The sequence below is a fragment of the Juglans microcarpa x Juglans regia genome, chromosome 1D (genome assembly GCF_004785595.1).
Source record: "Juglans microcarpa x Juglans regia isolate MS1-56 chromosome 1D, Jm3101_v1.0, whole genome shotgun sequence".
Classification (NCBI taxonomy): Eukaryota; Viridiplantae; Streptophyta; class Magnoliopsida; order Fagales; family Juglandaceae; genus Juglans; species Juglans microcarpa x Juglans regia.
The window spans coordinates 33,455,502-33,472,092 of record NC_054594.1 but is presented as its reverse complement, the minus strand read 5'-3'; the positions used below and the strand labels follow the sequence as shown (position 1 = coordinate 33,472,092).

At 33.7% G+C, this 16,591-nt stretch overlaps 2 protein-coding genes across 2 annotated transcripts; one reads left to right on the top strand and one right to left on the bottom strand.

The window, feature by feature from the left end:
- The first annotated feature begins 150 nt into the window (after positions 1-150).
- Positions 151-2,902, top strand: LOC121241941. The gene is made up of 4 exons (XM_041139801.1): positions 151-1,480; positions 1,839-2,046; positions 2,217-2,346; positions 2,453-2,902. The coding sequence occupies exons 1-4, from the start codon at positions 579-581 to the stop codon at positions 2,722-2,724; spliced, it is 1,512 nt and encodes a 503-aa protein (XP_040995735.1). The 5' UTR covers positions 151-578; the 3' UTR covers positions 2,725-2,902.
- Positions 2,903-5,519: 2,617 nt separating this feature from the next.
- LOC121242322 (protein DMP2-like) lies at positions 5,520-6,424 on the bottom strand. Its single transcript, XM_041140203.1, has one exon. It carries the CDS (start codon positions 6,356-6,358, stop codon positions 5,753-5,755), a length of 606 nt encoding a protein of 201 aa, XP_040996137.1. The 5' UTR covers positions 6,359-6,424; the 3' UTR covers positions 5,520-5,752.
- Positions 6,425-16,591: the final 10,167 nt, after the last annotated feature.

The following is a 16,591-nucleotide window of genomic DNA, read 5'->3' as shown; positions in this document are numbered from 1 at the left end:
TTTGGTTTTATCCAGGCATTCATGGAAATTGGATCTCTATATTTAACTTTGAGATTTATTCTTGCCAATCTAATCCTTCTTAGAAATATTATTACGTCAAAAACACTCCCATGTCTTAGAGATGCGCACAAGCAATCGATTTCATGTACTATCATTCTTTACTGTCCACTTTAGAGTTCGGACTGTACAGAATCCTAATACCTTAATTCCTACTATAAGATCAACTTCGGAAAAGTTCATTAAAGCCAAATTCCTGCCTGAAATCTATCTCAGAATCGTACTATTCAGAGGGTCAAACTCAACATTTTACTGGTAATGGCAGCAGTTGGTGTGGCTTTTTGGTGTGTTTTGGAAAGCAAACCTCAACATTTTGTGCCATTGTCAACGTTCCCCTCACTTTGGAGCAGTTGAAATCTTTGTTTGTCCCTATAGCCTACAATTACTTTCTCCTCTACCAACATTACTTTTTCAGCAGCACCATCTTCTCTTAACAAAAGGCTAATGACCAATTCAAGTTACGTGGGTGCTCTCATATTATTTAATCGTGATTGAGGATCAGAACTTTGTTGGAACTTCGTATGAAACCGATAATGGTTTTTGAGAACTTTTGCAATAACCATTTATCCAACTCGTCGAGTTTCCTTAGAAGGAAACTCCGGCAAATCTGCTCAAGGATACGGCGGCTATTATGGAAGCGCCCGAGGCCCAAAGTTGTCATCAAGAGGCTTGGAAAACTGAGCTCTAAACTTCAGTCTAAACAGCAACCAGGCACCAATAATTCTACAATTCGTATGAATGGCCTCTTGGGTCATTCTTTGTCTGAAAGGCCAATTCGAGCAGCCACATTCAATGTTGCCATGTTCTCCTTGGCACCTGCTGTTCCAAAGGCTGGGGAACCAGCTAGCTTTGATCATGAAGAGGAAGATTTTACATTTTCTCGGGCAAAATCCATGAGTAGTCCCAAGAGTATATTGAAGCAATCTCCCAGTCATGCCACCCTGAGTAGTCCTGAACATGTTTCTAAGCAAAAGAAGGTTACAAGACTAAAGTTAAAGGTCTCTATTAATCTTCCTGATAATGAGATCTCGTTAGCAAATACCAAGTTGCTTAGCGCTATGGAACATGGCACAGAGGAATCCTCAAACATGACTGCTAGAAGAGTTCATAGAAGTGGGGTTCCAGCAAGGTCTCCCGTGTGTTTTCCATCCAGTATGATTATCGGTCAAAGTGATGACTGCTTGGGAAGCGGTAGAAGCATCCTGGAAGTACTGAGAGAGGTGGATGCTGATATATTGGCCCTGCAAGATGTGAAGGCAGAGGAGGGGAAAGGTATGGGGCCTCTATCTGATTTGGCAGGTGCCTTGGGGATGAAATATGTGTTTGCTGAGAGCTGGGCTCCAGAGTATGGTAATGCAGTCTTATCAAAGTGGCCAATTAAGAGGTGGAAAGTCCAGAAAATTGCTAATGATGATGATTTTAGGTACTTTTTATTTTCCTTCTGCTGCAAGCACAATTAGCCTACTTTTATTACTCTAATAGTAGTCTGCTGTAGAATTATAATATGCCATTCTTGTTTTTTCCTAGAACAGAAAGCCATAAGAATATGAGCCTAGCTTGTCCTAGAACTTTCCGCATTTTGAGAGAGAAAGTTGGTACTAAGACATTCATGTAATATCAAAATATGAGGAAGCTATATACACTAAATTCCATGTGAATCTAGTTGGCATCTGATATGCAAAAGCCAACTGCTCATTAAGTACTAGAGCGAGTAGTTTGTAACTGGAAAGATGTTGGAAAAATGGCTATGTATCCTGTAATATGTTTAGTCTTAAATTCAGGAACTTGATAAAGGTCACAATTGAAGTGCCATGGACTGGAGAAGTTGACTTCTACTGCACCCAACTTGATCATTTAGATGAGAACTGGAGAATGAAGCAGATAAACTCAATTATGCAATCAACTGATCGTCCCCACATATTGGCAGGGGGTATTAATTCTCTCAATTTATCTGATTATTCATCAGAGAGATGGACAGACATCGTCAAGGTAAAATTGCTGCATAAAGGGTCTCTTGTTTAAATGGTTACTAACTACAAAGGTGCCAACATTTGCAGAAAATATCGTTATCCCTCTGATGTTAAGATTATATATGTATTTAATCTGATGCTAACCCAATACTTGGCCAATATATATATATATATATATATGAGTTGCAGTATTATGAGAAGATTGGAAAGCCTACTCCAAAGGTAGAGGTGATGAAGTTTTTGAAGGGGAAAGGCTACAGCGATGCAAAGGATTTTGCTGGAGAATGCGAGCCAGTGGTCATCGTTGCCAAAGGCCAAAGTACTTGGCCTTGACATCTTAGCTCAATCTGGCTGAGTTTCTAAATTTAATCATTTTCTCTTTCCTAAAGAAAATCTGATCTGATTGTGAACTTTTGCCTGAGCAGATGTGCAGGGGACATGCAAATATGGAACCCGAGTGGATTACATTTTGGCATCGCCAAATTCACCATACAAATTTGTTCCGGGTTCATACTCGGTCATATCATCCAAGGGTACTTCCGATCACCACATTGTAAAGGTCGACATAAAGAAAGCAGTGGAGAGTGTTCCAGAGAATGCCATTAGACAAGGGAGGAAGATAAAGCAGAAGGTTGTAAGAGTTTCAAACCAGTGCTCTTCAACAGCTATTTGGAGGCTAAAGGCTTGGTCACTCTGAGTGTTGTTGGCAGGAGTCCTGTAAATACTTCATTTTCCATCACAAAAATACTTATTTATTTGTAGCATGAATAAAAGTAAGTTTGTGGTATGAATGATCATGCTAACTCTACCTTGGATATGAGTGAAAGCAAATCTGTAGGGGGGTTAACCCTTTAGTACCTATGGTCTTGTTCAATTACTTGATTAATTTAGTCTCATTAAGTATTCATTTTGTGTTGTATTTTTTCGAAGGTTACACAGTAGACTAGACTATGCAAAATAAAGGTTTATGAATTAGATAATGCAAATAACGTCATCCGAATCAAACTAGACTAGACTTGATTAAACAAAGACTCCAATTCGAAACAGTGAATAGAACAAGTAACTCCAAATGATGAACAGAACACTACAAATTATGGATTGCTTTATTGGTTGACCTAATCCGCATCATATATTAGGGATACAGCACATATGATATGATTTGGAAATATATAGAGAAACCCACATAATTGAAGATCAATTACTTGCTATCTTAAGTGGTTAGTAAACATCTCCTAGCTAGCTAGCTACTAGAAATATTAATGCAAATAAGCATCCATCTATATTCATCAGCAAGTGTGACAACTTTTACCTTCCTTTTTTTTTTTTTTTTTTTTTTTTTTTTTAAAGTCCTGCAAATAATTTTTGAGGGAAATCATTACTTTCCCATTTGGTTGAAACCCTAAAAATGATGTTCGATATATCTTGCAACCCTAAAAATCACTTCCCTCCACACCAAAACAACCAGAATTAAAAACCCACTAGAAACCCTCTGCATATTTTTGCCACCACCGATATGAGATTTCTAGAGTTCTTAATATGTTTGAAATTGATGCTAGATTTTCAAAGGGAAATAAATATATTGCCTCATTCACTTTCACAAAACTTTTCATCTCATCTTATTTAATTATTACAACTTTTTTAAATTTTCACACAAAATAAAATAAACTATTCAATTTTTTCAAATTACAAAACAAAAGATATATTCTAATAATATTTTATTCAACTTTTTAACTTTTATCTCAACTCATCTCATCTGTAAAAACAACAAATGAGGTCTAAGTTTTCAAGAGTGTCTGAGAGCTCTGAACGGTATTGAAAATGCTACAACATCAGCGCAGCTGCAAAGTACTGTCGATCTTTCCTCAAAACTTAACCTAAAAAGTTGGAAAAAAAAACACACACCAAAGAATATATAATGCAAAAAATCCAAGCTGAATCGACCATGCAAAACCACACCCAACTAATAAGATAAGTAGAACGAATTTGATCTCACATCAAGCTGAATAGACCAAGTATTTCTCGGGAAAGAAACTCAGGGATGGACTAAATACACACCTAAACACAAAGCCTAACCACTACATGAGTACTAAAGAGACGCAACACCACACCATTAATCATGGGGATTCAAACCCCGTACCAACTCTTGAATGCAGTGTTAGACAATCGAAGCGGGTACGAGATTAATGACGAATTTACTTTGGTGTGGAAAAAGAAAAGAAAGAATCGAATTAGGGGGAGATGGAGAAGAGTTCAAGGAATGTACGGCAAAGACTAGGACGATTCGTCAATATTGATATGCTAGCTTAATTTTAGAGGATGCATGAGACATCTTGAAGCAACAGCTAGCTAGATGAGGTATTTCTAAATTCTAAGCTTCTAATTGTCACTGTTTCTGTGAAGCTGAGTCAGGGATGGATGGAGAATTGCACGCGTTAATGGTCTGTAATTTGCAGAGGCGTAAGCCGCCATACCTTCATGCATACAACAAAATTATACTAAACATATTTTACTCATAAAAATATATCATAAAAGCAAATTCGCAAATTAATATGACGTAATATGGTATGTTAAATTATAAAGCTACTAATTTTATTGTAAAATAGATCTAATATATTATATAAAATTATATCAATTTATGAATATATTTTTATAAGATCTATTTATGATTATAGCATTTCTCAAAGAGTAATACTACATATATTTGCACTCTTACTTATATCTTCACTTACAAAGACTCATTTTGTTAGTTTTTTAATAAATTTTAGCATATTAATAACTGACATGTGGAAAAGTAAAATTTTTGTGTAAGTTTTTCTTAAATATATATATTTTCCTTTCTCTAATTATTTAAGGCCTAGTTTACGTCATTTTTCATATTTTCTCTCATTGAATTCTGACTTATAATTTGTTTTACGATCTAAACGGGGCCATAAATAAGGAGTATTAAAGAACTAATTTTTACTAAATTAATTAAACCTTGATTTTTATCATTCCTTCACGAAAGGATATATATACTATTTGGTGTCTTCCTCTTCTTTCCCTTGATCATCAGGGACCTCTTTGTGGCCTGGAATATTATATTAATTGATTATTTGAATAATTGAGTAATATTATATATTATACTAATTTTATTTTACTATATAAGATGTGACACATTTATTACTATTGAATGATAAAAAATTACCTAATAAAAAATTATCTAATGGTGATAAATATCTCATATTTTACCTAATAGAATGATATAGCATGCGTGTGTATAGAATTTTTTATAAACTAAACGGAGATAGTTATTATTTATTCTTCGCTAGTTGCATGCAGTCTAACCAACGGAGACATGACTAGTACTCCCCCGGCCGTTCATATTGTAACGAACGTACGTACGTAGATCTTGACGCCAGGAAACATATAATGTCCTATGAATTACCTTAAAACAGGAAACATTAATATATTAAGACAACAAGGTGGTACATAATTAAGAATTTGAGGAAGAAATCACACACAAATTAGTACTTCTTCACACAACTTAATATTATATATTACAACTTGACGCCCATGCATGCAAACATAAATAGATATTTCAAGCCTTAATAAAAACAATGAATTAAGAGTAAACAATGGGAAAGCTCAAACCACACTCTAATTAACTTCTTTAGGTTTTCGTCAAGCTATAGCTAGTAATTTACTTCTCCTCTTCTTTACCATGCACCACAAGTACCAGACGATGATCACTTGGAATCCTTTGAAGACTCGCTCGAATTATCATTAGGGTATCCGATTCCATGGCGATTGTTAGGAAAGAACATGAAAACCCCACTGGAAACCGCCCCAACAACTGGAGGCAGCACCATGAGCAAAGTTTTCTCGGTGGAATCTTTCACCGGATAGAAGCACCCCACAGTATTTTGATCCAAAAGAACCACGACCCCAAACACAATCACCGAAAAGAAGGCATGCACGAAGTCCGCAAACCGAAGCTTATACGCCGACAAGTCCACGTTCTTTGACTCCTGCGAGGGCCAAATACCATTCTTTGTTGCAATCCCGTAGTGGGTGTCCCCGTCATCTCCAACGTAACTGTCAGTGAAGGTGGAAAAGAAGCATGACAAACCGCTCAAACCAACAAGAATGGCTGTGAGGTACTTGTTGACGGTATGGCAGTGGCCATAGTTGGACACGAGAGGGCTGAGGAATTGATACGTGAAGACAGTGCCTGTCGGGAGGAGCCTGATGAGGTTGCCAAGACCTAATAATGTTTGGCCTTTAATGGTACTTTGTTGGGCGCTTTCTTTGGGCTTGGAGAAATTAGAGTTGTAGGGTACTGCAGCAGCCATGGGGATCGATTCTTGGGGATGAGTGCAACAAGTGCGTTTAATTGTTTTGTGTTATGGGTCCTGCCAACTTCTTTGGATTATTTATATATATGTAGCAAGACAAGACAGATCAATTGCTTCTACGCAAAATGGAAGATATTTGGTCGATCGTTTGGATTGCATTGCTTTTACTTTTGGAAAGAGTGGGCTTCGTCCCCAATCCAAGCTTTGAGGATTCAGTTTGCTACGTTTCTAGACACTCCAAGACAACTCAGGTGGTGGCATTAATTAAAAGTCATGCAACTTAATTTGAGCTAACTCTAAACACTAAATACCAATTATCTTGATGACGATCAATATATATATATATATATAATGAAATGCCTGATCATTTTTTCGTTATTAACCAGTCGGAATCGGGCTAGTCTAATCATATGCGTTGATATATATGAAGTTTGCGTATGGGGGGAAACCATGTTTCTTGTTGGTATTCATCAACAAAGAATTATAATCTTGAAGACAGACACAGATCATTAGAGAGAATATCAGAGAGAGGTTACACACACACACACACACACATATGTATATATATAATACTGATCGGTACGTAATTACATCATCATGATCAGTTGAGATTAATACACAATATTCATGCGCAAGTCCTTGGCATAATAATTAAATATATACGCACGTACATGAATATTTAAGCTCCTCGTGACGTTTTTACTGACTATTCGATGGATTGCTTGAAAAACAATTAAGAGAAAGTTAGAATTTTCTTTTCCAACTTGCAAGCTAGCCAGCAATTAGGACAGATATATCATATTCAGCTGACAAAATCAACAATATTATTGCTGTATTTCTTTATTTTCCAGGCCAACAAATCTACAGTTTTTTGCTTGATTTCTGAAGTAGTGTTCATCAATGGGATAAGAAGAAATATTGGCCGGTGAATGCACACTTGGCAGTTGCATGGCGCAGCATAAGCATTTGACGTTATAAGCTGGCTAGCAACTACTTTACGAAAATATACGTATGTACGTGCATGCCATATTTCAGTTATGGTTTATTCATCTTTCTTTACGAAACGATCTCAATATATAATTAAGTTTTATATGGACTATGGACCTAAAAAAGAAACTTTAATCTCTAACTTGTATTAGGCACATAAACATGCCTAATTACCAATTAATCATTAGCATATTAATTCATGATCTGAATGAATATTATATATATCGCAAGCCACGTAAAAACAAGCATATATATATATATATATATATATATATATATATATATATATATATATATGCATCTGATCTTGTCAAAGATTTAAGGCAATCGATGTCGTCACATGCATATGGACGTAAAAGTTCGAATCTTTGGGATACTACGTACTTATTTATATAATTACCAACTCAATTCGGAATATTATAGGTACAATATTGTTTTGCCAATTGATCCAAAGCCAAGATCCCTTTGGATCAATTGGCAACACCTTAATTTCTCACTAAGAGAACTAATGATCGAATCCTCCCTCCCTACTGTATAAAAAAAAAAAAAAAGGTTACATTGTGTTGGATTATTTCAAATATTCCATCTAATTTGACTTTGACGTCTTTTGAAGTTTCTCTCTAATGTGAATTTTTGTTAGTCCCGTATTGGAAAGATAAGCAAACTTTTAGTGATTTATAAGTGAATGTATTTCAAAATACATAAATTGGAATATAAGGGTAGACACACAATAGTAGTGTCACCCAATGCAAAGCATTGATCACGCATGCGCGACGCATTGATGCTTTTGACGCACTTACCACTTACGCAAGAATTATTTTAATTCAAACGAAAGATTCGTTTTTCATTTTTTTTACAGTTATTATTAACTGTCAATGACAGTTATTTCACACATTTCTGATAGAAACCGTTTTATTTAAATTCAAATGAAACATTACAACTACTGCTATTACATCTGTTCATTTTAAAATTAGTGTTCATAATTTGCAATCTGCATACTATATAAACAATATTGTATCCTGAGGACATACTTATCAAATTCTCTTTTGAAGAACTCAATTCATGAGTGGAAGGTAATATTTATCTAAAAGACAGATTAACAATCATCTCACTGTTTGCCATTTTCAATCTGTGTTGACTCTTCATTTTCTAACACATTGTTTTGGTGCTTTGAATGATTGAGGAAAAGGCGATTTTGGATAGTAAAATGATCTACACAAATTCAGGTGATCGAACGTACAAGTTTCGAGTGTCTTATGAAAAGAAGTATTAATTAGGACAGGTCTAAATGAAAATTTTACTTTTTACTTAAGACTGTATTTGGTTGCAAGATTCAGCTGAGTTCAATTTAATTTTAAGTTGAATCTAACATTTAAACTCTCAAATTTCAAATTACTAAACTCATCTCAACTCAAAATCTCCTTACACGTAAGACTCACAATATTTTTTAATTTAACACATCTTTATACGTAGGACCCACAACCTTTTTTAACTTTTCATTAAAAGTATTAAACTTATCTTAATATCTAAACACATTTTAATTTCAGTTTAAATGAACTCCACACAACTTCTTTTACTATTTAATTTATTACTATTCATTAAAAAAAAAAAAAAACTATATTCAGCCCAACCTCTGAGCACAAACTTAAAAGACCTGCCACAAAATTTGCATATTTCTACGGTAGTAGTACTTTAACTGGAGCCAAACTTGCCTCGTCCTTTCTTATACAAGTGCACGTCTTTCCAAATGGTTGCACCATCTTTTCCACGTCATACATTTATTTTAAATTAAAATATGCATTCCTTTCGAAATAAGGTAAAAATATCAATCTTGCACGTCATTCTGAATTTTACCTAAAAAAATTGGACGTCACTTTGCGCAACAAACCTAACTCTATGGATCATTCACTCGTAAACCAAAAATGTTTTAGGACGAAGAGATTTTATAAAATTAAATTTATAAATTAACATGATTTAAAGTGGTATATTAAATTATAAATATGTTTTTATTATAAAATAAATAAAAATAAATTTAACGTATTATATAAATTTATATCGAAATTATTTTTACAACATCTGTTTATATTTGTAATACTTTTCTTCACAAAAATGGGTTCTTTCTTTTCTGTTTTAATCGTGAGCCATGAAGCCCATGTTCACAGGGCCCACTTGTGAAGTTTATTGGATCCTTTTTTTGGACCCTATATATGCCACTACTCTGTAGTTTTACAACAATTTTAGTTAGAGACTACAGTAGTTGGGCCAGGCCTTAATTCGGCCTGATTCCTCTGCCTCTATATATATAGAATAGGAAAATACTTGCTCCACCTATGAAATCCACCGATTCCATTTTTTAATTTTTTAATTATTTTTTTAATTAGTAATTAAAGAATTGTTTTTAAATAATATTTTATTTTTTAAAAAAATATTTAAAGACATAAAAAAAATGTATGAGAAGAAAAAAAAAAAAAACACATTTACTCTCTTCGGTGGCCTTCATCTGTGGACGGAGCAGCATCTTATAGAATATCCCTTCACACTTAACTCTATGTTGTATATGCTAAGATCATTTGGATCAATTGGTAATATTTTGATTTTTCACTAAAAGAATCAAATATCGAATCACCCTTCACATGTACCCAAAGAGGAAAAAAAAAACTTTGTGCTGTAGATTATGAGTCTTTTCCAATGGATTTTTTTGGGCCGATTAATATCCAAAACACTTGTCAATTTGTCATCATTTTGTCTCCTATAATTATCAAGATCTCCAACAAGATCATTGTAGCTTGTAAAGATGAGACTGCAATTCTCTAATTTATAATTTAAGAGTGAAATCGGTTCGATTCGGTCCAATTTTAAATATGTTTTGGAACCAAATTGGTTTAAGTCAGTTTTGAGAACCGAAATCGACCGAATAATCCAGAGAACCAGGACTTTCAATTTTTTAGTTTTGGTTCCGTTCAGTTCGATTTCATGTATGATTTAGTTTTGGATTTTTTTTGTTGGGCTAATTGGTTTTTTGATCCAAATGAATATTTTTGTAGCCCAAATATAATAGAGTCCAAAACATTATTTTCAACTTAATACACCATGCATATAACCAATTAACCAAATAAATGCTAAAAATAATTAGGCAAAATATACTAATTAGTTTAATTAAAACATGCATTTAATAATGCCAAAAAAAACCTACTAAAGATGCACATAACAATATTCATAAGGGCTAAAAGCCTAAAACATGCACATAAAAAATAACTAGCCAACATAAAAAAAAAACACTAAAACAGTTGCAAATACAACCACCAAAGTAAAAAAGTCCAACTTCAAAGAATATAAAAGAAAATTATATAATAAGCGCGTACTAGTTGCTTAGCTTTAAAAAAAATTGTACTTATCAATATATATAATAGATGTATACGTTATACTTATATCATGTACATAAGTATGTAACTTAATATGTAAAGATAAATAGAAACATGTTGATAACTTAATATTAATATTCATACTCAAGAGTAAGCTTTTATCAAGGAAATATATATAATAAAAATTAAAATTTCATGTTATATTAATTTTATAATATGTATGATATATTTAATACAAAAAAGTTAAAATATATATTTAGGTTTGGTCTAATTCGATTTTCAAGTCATGAAAATAGGGACCAACCCGATTTTTAATCAGTTTCGATTCTTGGGAATTGAAACCGACCGAATCGATATTTAACTGAACATAATTGGTCGATTTGGTCGGAAGTTTTTCAATTTTTTCTTAACACCCTAATCCATATCGTGTAAGGTGCTTTTGAGTAGGTTCGGACTTCGTCATTTGAACTTCTCCTTTTAATTAAGTATCTTAAAATTTCTAAGATTTTATTTTCCTTAAAATTTTGAGAAAATCTTATATCTATTAAGAGATGTTACGGAAGCACACTTACAAAATAAAGTAATATGTTATATTTATTGAAAAAAATATTTTATAATTTGATATAACATATCAAATTCTATTCATTTATAAATTTATTTTTAGAATAATCTTTGCATAGACTAGACATTTCTCGTGTCAAAAATTTGAAAATAATTTTCACAAAACTTATCTAAATATATTTTCAATGGATCTCTTATTAACATAAAAGTCGTGTTACACCTATCGAGCATGTAGTTCGATAAATTCTCTCGAAAATTTACTCAAATTGATTTCTTTTTTTTTTATTTTTTTCATACATTTTTTTTTATACTTTAAACATCTAAAAAAAAAAGTTACAATATCGTTAAAAAATATTTACTTAATCACTAAATAAAATAAAAAATGCGAGTAGACACTTGGATCCCGTTTCGAGATCCCAAGCATTTATGTTAACATAAACCCAAACCAAATGACAAAAATAAAAATAATTCGCAACATTCTCAAACTTTGTTTTGTTTTGGTTTTTTGTTTTTTTTTTTTTTTTTTTTCTTTTGACAAACATACACGTTTTATTTTCAAAAATTTTGAGGGACCAATGTCCCATGCCCACTTTGAATTTGTCCCTGACTACAAATGTAACTACTTTATTTGGAAATTGACTGGACACTCTATGAGGTATACTTTTGTAACTTTATCTTGGACATATCTGTTTTATTATCACAATGTAAAAAGAATAAATAGATAAAGATGTTCCAGAAGTAACAACACATTGTATGCAATAGAACTCCCAATTACGGTTCTTAGCCCTTTAGATATGTTCATTTGGATTGAAAATATTAGACTAAAAACAATTCTAAAATACGGAATAACACTTTAGAAACAAGAATTGATAGGTTTTAATGCCAAGAAAAATACCTCCAGTCATTTATACTATTCACTATTTTTGCTACGTTTCTCTCTATGTTTGGCACTTTCAAACTCTTCTCCACTCCATTTAGATGATGTAATACCGAAGGGAATTGAGTGAGTGAGTCTAGGGGGACCAAACACTGTATTTATAGCCGAAGCCTCCATCAAACTTCGGTGTTACGTGTCCCACGTAATCCTATTTTCATGGGATCAGTTATGAACGTGATGGAAGAGTGGTGGACCACTTCAAGGACTCTTAAGTGATAAACTCGTTCTCATGAACATCTCTGTGAGAAACGGTCAACATTCTCCCACTTGGTCCACACTCCTAAACTAAGATTTCATCTTAAACCCATCGATAATCTCCATTTAAGTAATAAATAAATGAATCATGGCGATAGGTCCTCCAATAACGAGTATTATCTTCCATGTATTATTATGTATTTATTCTTTAAACATTATAATTTATGTGGGAACAATTTCTTAATGAATAAATCCTATGTTTATTCTTGGTCCAACACAGATGAATTTTTCTCAAAATTTAAATTAAGATGCACATCAGTATGAGAAAAAATATCAAAATATTTATGAATTTCATTAAAATAATATTGTTCATACAATAAAAAATTACATAATGGAACCGAGTTCCATGTTCACTACATGATCCTTGAATTTCAACAGTGGCATGCCCTTAATCAAAGGATCAGCGATCATTAGTTCAGTGCTTACGTGCTCAATGACCACTTTATTTTCTTTAACACGTTCCCTTATGGCTAAATATTTAATGTCGATGTGTTTACTCCGATTCTCACTTTTGTTGTTTTTAACCATAAAAACAGCAGCTGAATTGTCGCAATACATTCTTAATGGCCTAGAGATCGAATCCATAATTCTAAGCCCAGAAATGAAACTCTTAAACCATACACCATGTGAAGTAGCCTCAAAACAAGAGACGAACTCGGCTTCCATAGTGGAAGTGGCTGTCAAAGTCTGTTTGGCACTCCTCCATGATATAGCTCCACCGGCCATAAAAAATATGTATCCTGATGTTGATTTGCATGAATCAATACAGCTAGCAAAATCAGAATCCGAGTGGCCAATTACTTTCAGATTGTCCGTTCGTCTATACATAAGCATATATTCTTTGGTTCCTTGAAGGTACCTCATTACTTCTTTGCAGCTCTCCAGTGGTCTAAACCTGGATCGCTCTGATATCATCCCAACATTCATACAACAAATGTAATGTCAGGTCTTGTACAAACCTGAGCATACATTCGGCTTCCGACAGCAAAAGCATATGGAATATTCTTCATTTGTTCCCTTTTAAGGTCGTTCCTTGGGCATTAGTTCAAATTGAACCTATCACCCTTCACAATGGGAGCTAGATTTGGTGAACAATTCTTCATCCGGTATCTCTCTAAAACTTTATTAATATAGGTTTCTTGAGACAGACCTAAGATACCTCGAAATCTGTCTCTATGGATCTTAATGCCAATGACATAAGATGCATCACCCATATCCTTCATATCAAAATTTTTATAGAGGAATTGTTTCACCTCATGCAGCAAACCCTTATCATTGGTTGCTAGCAAAATATCATCCACATATAAAACAATAAAACAGATTTTACTCCTACTGACTTTGTGGTATATACATTGATCCATAACGTTTTCTACAAAACCGAATGAAAAAATTACATTATAGAATTTCAAATACCATTGTCGGGACTCAGGGCTATGTTTGGGTTGTTAAAGTAATTTTAATTTGAAAAACACTACTTTGCCTCTTACTTTGACCACTCAAAGTGACCGCTTGACCATTTTCTTTTTACTTAGTGATTAAAAAATTTATTTTAAGTGTATTGATGTTTTTTTTATTATTTAAAAATATTTAAATGTATTAAAAATGTGAAAAAAAAAAAGAAAAAAAATAGCTGGGCGGTACTCCCAGCGGTAAAGGTGGGGGGCGGCAGAGTAACCTCACCCTTTTAATTTATCTCAAACTAATTATTGATGTGGCTTATTACTTTTTAAACATTTTGTCAAAAAGTTAAATCAATCTCAACCTATTCTATATATTTAAATACATATCTCAGCATATTTATATTGAAACACATTTTAGTGGAATCACAAAACACTAATATTCACATATAAATTGAAATCATCTAAGATCACCTCATTATCTAAACGCAATAGGCTATGTTGGGTTGTTGGATCTTACACAACTCATCTCAAAATAATCATTGATGTGACTTACTGCTTTTTCAATTTCTCATAATAAAGTTAAACACATCTCAACTTATTTTATACATTTCAATCTAAAAAGTTAAATACGAAAACGTTAAACTCATCGCAATGAGACCCACAAAATACTAATATTTACAATTTAACTTAACTCATCATCCAAACACAGTCAAATTTTCTTCTTAAAAATGAATATAAAAAAAGAGAAATAATTTATACAAATTCCACATAGACAAATCTCATGCAAACTATTGTAAAAAAGTTGATTACACCTAAAAATTTGTAAAAAAATTAATTTTTATTAGTGAGATACACTTTTTTATAAAAAAAACTTGGGTGTGTACGGGTAACGAACACTTCCCAACACTTTCCAAATATTTTTCGTATAGATGAGGAGATTCTACGTGCCAAATACGTTTGAAGTAGTTTGAACAAAGTCTCTTGCCACTATGTTTCACTATGAGTTGAGAGTTCACTACTTGCGTGCGAATGCCAATGTGCGACAGAGAGGGAGAGAAAGGTTCGTGGTGGTTGGGTCTGCAAGAGGTGGTGGAAGTGTGGTGGCCTGGGTGGCCGCGTATGGCGGTGCAAGTGGACAAAAATAAGTAAAACCCATTTCGGTCGGGTTACTGCAGGGGAGAGAGAGCTGCACGTGGGAGAGATCGGTGATGACTGGCTTGGTCACCAGCGTGAAGAGGAGTCGCCGGTGGTGGCGGTGAGGTTGGGTGGCCACGTACGGCGGCGCAAGTGGAAAGAAATTGGTGAAACCTATTTCGGTTGGGTTACTGCAAGGGAGAGAGAGAGAGAGAGAGAGAGAGAGAGAGAGAGAGCTGCGCATGTGGGAGATTGGTGGTGGCTGGCTTGGTCGTCGGCGTGAGGGGGAGTCACCGGTGGTGGCGGTGAGGCTGGTTGGTGCCGGGTTGGGCTGAAGGAGAATCGGGCGTGGGTGTGAATCGGGCCTTAAGAGAAAGAGAGAAAGTGAGGAAAGAAAAAAAAATCAATACAATATTTATCATTATTATATATAATTATAACGATAAAATGATATTTTGGTGGTATGACTGTTTTAGTTAGGGGTGACAATATGTGACACCACATTTTAATCCAACATAAACATGAGATGATGATAACGATTTTGAGTTAAGTTTTAATGGGTTCGGATAAAAATAGATTGACCCGTTAAGACACGATTACTTAAGAGGTCAGTTTGTTTTAATCCGTTTTGACCCGTTATGAAACTTAAAGTTATAATTATACACTTATACCTCAAAGTAAAATTGTTGAGACTTTTATTTCAATATTTTTATTATTTGAATTGTAATTTTAAACTTGTAGTTAGTTTTATATTTTTTTAAAAATATTGTGATTTGAATATTTATATAAAATTATGTTAAATTTAATAAGGTCAAACGAGTTAATTTCGAGTTTATTTAACATATTTACATAAACAGGTTGGAATAGTTTGGATCGAATCGTGTTAATATATTTTATTACATTCACTAATAGATCAAAATAGATTGATATGATACGAACGATTATGTTAATAAATTATATTAAAGTTTAAAATTTAGACATAATAAATTTAACAGATTGTATTGAGATTGATTTATATAATATAATATATAAACCTTGAAACGATATCAACAGCATCCGTTAACATCATTGATACCCCCTCAAACGTGTAGTTCGAACATTGAGGGGACAGGTTATAGTTACAATATTAGTACAATGCCGACCCGAATTATAAGAAAAGGAAAATAATAATAATTATTATCCCATCGTGGTCCCCGCCTAAAATGAATAATTTGCATGGAAAGAGGGAAACGGACAACTAAGACTCTTGACAGACAAACACCGTCAGTGACTCTATAAAATGACAGGGCCAGACCAATCACGAATAAATATTAAATACGGAGCGTCACTACAGCCATCGAAAAAGCGATTTGAAAAATATCTCGAATAGTGTTTTAGGAGCAAAAGATTAACGGTGCTCCGTTAGAACGGGCTGGGATCGGATCATCGGATGCCGAGGTAGGCCCCACACACTAACATACGTAGAAAGAGACAGAGACCCAGTCAGTGAGTCAGTCCGGTCAGACCACTCAAATGTGTCAGCTGGGGCAGCTCTTTCCCTCACGCGTCAAAATTTAATAAATAGCTAAAGTTTTTTAATTTTGGAAATATAAAT